This window comes from Crocuta crocuta, unplaced genomic scaffold (genome assembly GCF_008692635.1).
Source record: "Crocuta crocuta isolate KB4526 unplaced genomic scaffold, BGI_CrCroc_1.0 scaffold69-1, whole genome shotgun sequence".
Lineage (NCBI taxonomy): Eukaryota > Metazoa > Chordata > Mammalia > Carnivora > Hyaenidae > Crocuta > Crocuta crocuta.
This window is the reverse complement of record NW_027551577.1, coordinates 817,521-825,148: the sequence shown is the minus strand read 5'-3', so window position 1 is coordinate 825,148 and position 7,628 is coordinate 817,521. Positions and strand designations below refer to the sequence as shown.

Sequence of the window (7,628 nt, the reverse complement as noted above, 5' to 3'; positions counted from 1 at the left end):
CCCTCCCCCCTCCCCCCCCCCCCCCCCCCCCGCCTCTCCTCTGCTTGTGCTCTCCCTCTCTCTCAAAATAAATAAATAAACCTAAAAAAAATGATATAAGTATAAAACCTCAAAAGGTACTTATATCCCTCAGGATTTGGTAACAAACCAGTTACCAAAATAAATTTCATATAAACAAAGTATATTTTAGTAAGATTTAAATTGAAAGTACATGAAAAGTCCTAAAGTTGTATCCCTTTTTGAGAGTACTAGAAAAAGGGAATATAATCATTGATCCATGATGGGAACACCTTTTTTGAAAGCTTTCGTAGTAGTCACGTTCCTTTTGCTTGTGTAGCCTAACTGGCACAAGCTTGGAGCTTAGCAGATGCAGGTGAGAGTCTCGGTGTTCCCATAACTAACCGTAACCACCGCAGAGCCTTGGTTCACTCACATGAGGAAAGGGTATTACCTTTCTTGCAAGGCTCTCGTAAGGGTGAGTTGACATGTGAAGGTGCTGAGCTCAAGTGCTCATGCGGTGGAAAGAAGATGCCCAGTTAATGCTGTCATCTCTTTTCCTCTTATTTATGATATTTGGTGCTGAGTGACATTTATTTTTCATAGTCTTTTCACCTATGCGTTTTCAAGATAGAACATTTCCAGAAAAGCTTCTGTGTGATTTAGGTTATAATGCACCCTACTATAGAATTTTAAAAAAACATTATTTTGATAATAGTGGGATATTGGACCAGTACTTTTTAGAAATGCACAGGGGCACCTGGGTGGCTCTGTGGTTAAGCATCTGATGTCTGATTCCGTTCAGGTCATGATCTCCCAGTCGTAAGATCAAGCCCCATGTCAGACTCTATGCTGACAGCGTGGAGCCTGCTTGGGATTCTCTCTCTCTCCTTCTCCCTCTGCTCCTCTACTACTTGTGCTTGCTCTTTCTCTCTCTCTCCCCTCCTTAAAAAAAAAAAAGTTCAGAAATGCACACGAGAGCCTATATGTTCATTGGCAGGTCAATATTGTTCACATTCTTTACTCATTCAAACCCAGTTATTTGGGTTGGTGGTCCCTTTACTCTGTATAGCCTAAAATGGTTGAGGAAAATGTGACTAGAAAATGTTTAATTTGAGTCGCTGTTTGCAAGGATTGCAAGGCAAGGCAATTTGACTCTGTAAAATTACTGCAATTCTAATAAACCAGTCTTCATCTGATTTCACGTAGATTGTTCCCAAATTCTCCTATTGGTGATAGCGGGGTCCCAGCACTGCCTTCTTTGACAATGCGTCGGATGCGAGAGTCTGTTTCCCGGATGCCTGTTAGGTAATTTTTTTTACTTACAGCTTTTCTTTGGAAAATTACATTGGGGCACGTGGGATTGAGAGCCTGAATACAAAAGTGTTCCTTTGCATTCCCTTCTCTCCCTGTGTAAACACTTTACTATTTCTGTGGAACTTAATACTGGTGTTAGAGCAAAATGTAGTCCTATAGTTTTTATATTCTGAAAAGTGGCTCTGACTGCAGTTTTCTTCTGTTATTATAGCATATCCCTTAATATCTTATCACATTGTAAAGACCTTCAGATTTTAGTCTAAAATTTCCTAAAATTTCCCCAGCATGTAGTAAGTTGTACTTTAAAGGAAAGGTCCCAAAACTATATACGGTGATCCATGAAAAATAAAACTCCTAACTTTGAAATGCTAATTATGGTCTTGCATTGCTAAAACTGTGGTATTTAATAGACTGAAATCTTTAAAAATAGTCTAATTAGATTTTTAATATAAATATCCTTTGTAATATGCCTGTGAGTTTGCATATAACTTGTCTTTATTCTGCTCTCCTGCTTTTAAGTTAGAGCTTTGTTGAGTTCACATGTCTTGTTCAATATTACACATGAATTTGGAACTAAAATAAAATCTACATCTTTGTCAAAATATCTGATTTTAATGTATATATAGTTGAATAACATTTAATGATCTTTTAAAAACTACCATGGAAATTGTTAAAGGCAGCATATCAGAACAAGGAATTTGTATTGAAATATCTGGATATACATTTGCATATGACTTATTTTTCTTGAAATTTCCTGTTTTTCTCTTCAAAAGCAAGTCTGATCAGAAAGTGTACTTGCTTCTGAAGATTTTATTATTAGAAGACAAGCTTCTGAAGGCATAAGTATTGAATTCCTGGGAAGGCCATTTTTCAAGGCCATAGAACAATTTCTCATACAAAAACTAGCCTTTTATGCCTTAAATTCATGCGTGGTGTTACTTGAATCTGGACAAAACTCAAAATAATTTGTAGAGCAAATAATGAAAATGTTAGACTTGCTGCGTGTTCCCAGTGTGGTTGACAGGGGAGTGGGCTTGACTGGAAGAGGCCAGTGATTCATTTCACAGTTGTGTGTTGGCATCCTGAAAACTGAATTCACATTAGCTGACTTTTAGAGCTGGTTAAGTGGGGAGAGGGAGCATAGTAGCTAAAATGTTGGCCTTTTTGCAGACATGCTCAGTAGTGTAACTGGCTTAAGATGCTTCCTTCAAGCTCTCTACATCAGTCTCTGCACTGGGCAAGTTCCATCTCGGTTGGTAGTTGATGGCATGGTTGGCAAATGTTAGTCTGTTCTTTCCTAGAGATGGTCTAAAAATTTGAAGTATTCTGTAGAGGTGATCTATTGAAAAGAAGACAACTTAAAATGTATTATTTTCATATGAATTCCAAGCATGTGTATTATTCCCTTTTTAAAACTTTGCATGCAGAAGCATGTAGACAGAAGAAACATTTTGAGTAGTGCCTCTTGAAAGAAAGGAACATTTTGTCCAGGGTTTTAGTACAAGTAGGATTTTCTCCTGAGTATCTTAGTGAAGTAAGTAGTTGAAAGATTTTACAGTGAGGAGGCCTGCATGTCATTCATGGAGTTTTCTTTTTCTTCCTCGCCAAGTTCCCAGCACAGATACTCCACACCCCACGCCTTCACGTTCAACTCCTCCAGCCCTTCCTCTGAAGGTTCTCTCTCCCAGAGGCAGAGGTCAACATCCACACCTAATGTCCACATGGTCAGCACCACCCTGCCTGTGGACAGCAGGATGATTGAGGTAATAGGGCCCCTTTGTGGGTGGTGAGGTATATCAGTCTGTTACTGGGATGGGGTTGACTGTTGTGTTAGGGAGTTTGGGATGTCAGACATGATAAAGAATGTTACTGCACTTTCTCAGGACCTTGGAATTTTTGAATTTATTTTTTAAGCACTGTATCTTTAGACTGGCTGAATAATCCAACTGGCATACCGTTCAAGTGGAGACCTAAAATCCCCTAAAGAAATAGTAACATTTGAACTCCTTTCCATTTGAGATTTGAATAGGATGTCAGTGAACTAGTGAATGAGCTAATATAAAGAGTAGTTTCATTTTGGTGTGGAAAAGAAAATAATAGTGATGGAGAACTGCAAACTCTCTTAGAGACTTTAAGTGATTTTATTTAGAAATAAAAGGGTGAAGTCATTGGATTTACCAAGCAGGTTATTTAGGGAGGTGTAAAAGTACCCAAAGCATAGTGTTTTCAAACTGCTTTTACTTTTCTTGGCTTTTTGGTATGTTCTATTTATTTGCTTTGCTTTCTAATTCGTCTTTAATAACAACTGAATACACTTAAAATACTTCCTTTGTTCTTTATTCTTCTTTATTTCTCATTGCTTTGGACTAGAATAACAGCCTGAATGCTTCTCCCAGGGCGTGGTCCAGACGATTTTGTTTGAGGGGAAGAGTAGGTATTCTTCTTCATGCCTTTGCTTTCTTGTAAATTAACAGGATTGCTAAGACTGTCAGACAGTAGCCTATCAGAAATGAAACAATCACTAAGTTAATATATTTCTTGCCAGACTTGTTTTCCTGCTTTCTTTTTTGACTCTAGAGTATAGAGGAGTTAAGAAAAAACATACTGTATGTGGGATTGCTGACAGGTGAAAGACGTTTCTCAAGTGAGATTTTGAGGCTAAGAGTATTAACGTTTTTTCAAAAAATGAATTTCAACCAAAACTAATGCTAGATTTACTTAGTTGGTGCTTAGAGCATCACTGTTGTATTTATACCTCGTTTAGAACCAGGTGTGTCAGTTTACTTGCGATGCCCCAAGGATCTTTTGTTAAAAGCTCATCAGAGACCACTGTGTTCTCTTTCTGATTATGAATTGTTCCTTGGAAAACCTCAGGGACACCTGCCACCTGAGGTACAGCTTTACCTCACTCAGAACTTGAATCACTTTCCATCACTTGTCCTCCCATCAGAGGTGGCAGGGGCTCAACAAAAATGTTGGCTTCTGAATGTGGAGTCTGAACTGGCCATTTGGGGGGCATTTTGAATATCATAGGATTGATTATTGGGAGGAGGTCATGTGCATGTAGCTGTGAATTTCGTTATTTCTCTTTGATCACAGTTAGCCCTGACAATACAGTAATATCCTAGTGACTTCTGTTATAGGATTTGTTTCTGTGTAAACACCCTAATACTTGGGACACTGAAAGTGAAAATTCATGAATTTTTATTATAAAATAACTGGCACTATGTTAATTCTCTTCATACTTTAGAGGCCGAGCAAGTTTTGGTTCCTTTTTTTATCACATTCAGCTTTTTAAAAGTACATATTCTTTGTTTAAACTATTTAAAAGCTCTTTCTAGGATAAATCAACTATAGAAATTAGCACACAGTATAATATGAGGTATATAATGGATACAGGGAAGAAAATTGCTGACATTAAGAAAGAAATCATAGTGCACGGGAATATGATTTTGCTTAGTAAAAATACGTTGTGCTGTGGTTTGCCTAAAAACAAAGAATAGATTCTTTGGATAAAAAAGCGATAGCTGCTGAATATTCTACTGAAATTCTCGTTATTTTTGGCCATTGTTTTGCCAACTGGCAGTCATCCTGTCTACTTAAAGACAGAGATTCCTGGGCTTCTGACCTTCCCTCCCAGAAATGCTTCTTCCGTCCTAGTTGGGAGGAGGAGGAGTCTGTATTCTTAAACACCTCTCCAGGGGATTCTGAAGATTGGCCAGGTTTGGGGACCCCAGAACCAGGCTTTATTGCTTGGGTGGGGTGGCCAGAGGTAGGGGGAGGGGCAGCTTGGTTTAGGATTTTTTTTATCTTTTTTTTTTTTTTAATGTTTAATGTTTATTTATTTTGAGAGGGGGGAGGACAGAGAACAGACAGACAGACAGACACAGGATCCGAAGCAGGCTTCAGGCTCCCGGCTGTCAGCACAGAGCGCAACACCAGGCTCGAACCCACAAACCGCGAGATTATGACCGCGGCCACCAACTGAGCCGCCCTGGAGCCCCTAGGGCACTTTTTATCTCGTAAAAATGTTATGGAGTAGAAACATTCTGTTAATAGTTCTGTGAAAAAAAGTATCTTTACTTTATTGTGGTTACGTAAAATAGAGAGTAGGTTTCCTAGAAAAATATCCTTTTTGAGGATATGGAGGCCCAGTGGTTTTGTATAATAATGACTTATATATTCCAAGTGAGGGTTTATAAAATTAGTATTTAGGTCTTATGGAAGGCCTTGTGATTTAAACTGTTCTACCCAAACAGTTTCTAGTAAGTTCTAAAGGTAGTTTTTGACTTTTCAAGACCTGAGCAGAATGTAACTAATTTCAGAGCTTACCCTGTCAGGTTTCAGGAGCATTTTGTGATGAGTGAGCTCAGCTGTAAGATTCATGGGTGATGGTTTCTGGTTCTATTTCTGCCACCTACTGGTGTGATCTTGGCCAAGTCTTTTTTTTTTTTTTTTTAATATATATGTGTTTTCTTATATGTAAAATGTAGATTTTGGACTAGGGGATTTATGGTCCTTTCAGCATTTCATGATTTTAGGCTTCGATTAAGTTTTGTAGTTGTGGTGCTTACCCTTAACAAATCCAGCTCTGATCACTGTGCCCCCAAATTCTTAGAGGAGTGAGAGTGGGCTTGCTACCTAATCCCCAAGTTTTTTTTTTTGTTTTTGGGTTTTTTGTTGTTTTGAGCCTCAGTGGACAAGAGCCTCAATTCTTGGAAAGCTATCAGTTGATAGTAACTTTGCTAGCATTCCTTAATGAGTATCACTTTGCTATGTATGTGTTGCTTTTTTTCTGAGAAAAAGTGATTCCCATTCCAAAAGAATGTGGTATATGAAAAGCTAGTATCAGTCATAATAATTGACAATAATCTTAGAATTAATTGACCATTGAAATTAGGTAAATTCAATCAAAGCAAGTTAGAGTATGTAATTAGACCTTTTGTAGTTTAGAGGTTTTATAATCTACTTTGTTTCTGCAATTCTCATCCCCTTTCCTTCCCCCAGAGAACATCTTTTCTGGTGCAGAAATTGACCAGCTTTCCTTTTCTTTTTCAGGATGCAATTCGAAGCCACAGTGAATCAGGTACTTGTCCAAAGTTATGTAGCAAATAGTAATGGGCTCTTTCTCTTTACGCTGTGTATCTTCTGTTGGCTTATCCATGTGTGGATTCTGTTTGTCTTGTCTATTAAGCCTCGCCTTCAGCCTTGTCCAGCAGCCCTAACAATCTGAGCCCGACGGGCTGGTCACAGCCCAAAACCCCTGTGCCAGCACAGAGAGAGCGCGCACCAGGATCCGGGACCCAGGAGAAAAACAAAATTGTGAGTTTGGCTTCTAGTACCTCCTGCATGTTAGGGTTCACTGAGAAGAACCTAGTCAGAAATGAGAGTACTTTTAATTTGGTGTGGTGGGGGGAGCTGTAGTAAAACATTGAATGAAGGATATTAAAAATGCCAGTGCCATTTTGGGGATGCTTGTGTTGGAAAATTTGTTGACTTGCTGTAAGGCGGGGCACAACTAAAACAGTGTTTTTCTCAAAATATTGAAATTGGAATTACAGTTAATGTCTGTCTTTAAAAGATAGGGGAGTGGGTGAAGTTGGGTTGATCTTTTCTTTGACACCATTGTTAACAGAGCTTTACCATTCCATGGAGTGTGTTAATGATCTCTGCTGGTTTCAGAGGCCTCGGGGACAGAGAGATTCAAGCTATTACTGGGAAATAGAAGCCAGCGAAGTGATGCTCTCCACTCGGATTGGATCAGGCTCCTTTGGAACGGTGTACAAGGGCAAGTGGCATGGTAAGTATGGGGCCCTCCTGTTATTGCAAGGCCTAGGCTGAAGGCAGGTTTTGGTCAAGAGATGGCCAAGGAGATAAAGTTCACTGTGCTGTGTGGCTACAGTGTACTCCAGGAATACTTGATTACATCTGAAGATTGAACTTAATATCTCAGCGACATCTCAGAGCATTCTTTTCCTATTCGGTGATGCTATAATTGGTATGATATGGTTTCTAGGATAATTAGAAATTGGTGAATAAGAGGTTGAGCACGAGAGTCAGATGTCAGGAGCTGATTACAGACTACATAGGGGGTGTGCTTTGAAGTTCTTAAGTGGGTTAAGAGTCTGCTGCTCTGAGGGGAGCGTGGATTCTAGAGATGTAAAGTTGGAAAGAACCTTAGAGATTTGCCTGCAGAAAACTGAGGTCCCAAGAGGGCAAATAACATGCCCATGGTCAACAGTTGAGCACAGGCAAGCCAGGAGCCTCCCGAAACAGGTTCTTTGTACTCTGTCCTGGGTTGGTTTGTGGGAATC

General features: G+C 39.3%; 1 protein-coding gene across 3 annotated transcripts in view; it reads left to right on the top strand.

Moving 5' to 3' along the window:
* Positions 1 to 7,628, top strand: part of RAF1 (Raf-1 proto-oncogene, serine/threonine kinase) — an 80,343-nt gene that overhangs the window by 59,355 nt on the left and 13,360 nt on the right. For all 3 annotated transcript variants that reach the window (XM_077751579.1, XM_077751580.1, XM_077751581.1), the window contains 5 exons: positions 1,207 to 1,305; positions 2,924 to 3,077; positions 6,373 to 6,400; positions 6,509 to 6,636; positions 6,997 to 7,114. In XM_077751579.1, coding sequence (XP_077607705.1) covers positions 1,207 to 1,305; positions 2,924 to 3,077; positions 6,373 to 6,400; positions 6,509 to 6,636; positions 6,997 to 7,114 — 527 coding nt within the window. The remainder of the gene's footprint in view (positions 1 to 1,206; positions 1,306 to 2,923; positions 3,078 to 6,372; positions 6,401 to 6,508; positions 6,637 to 6,996; positions 7,115 to 7,628) is intronic.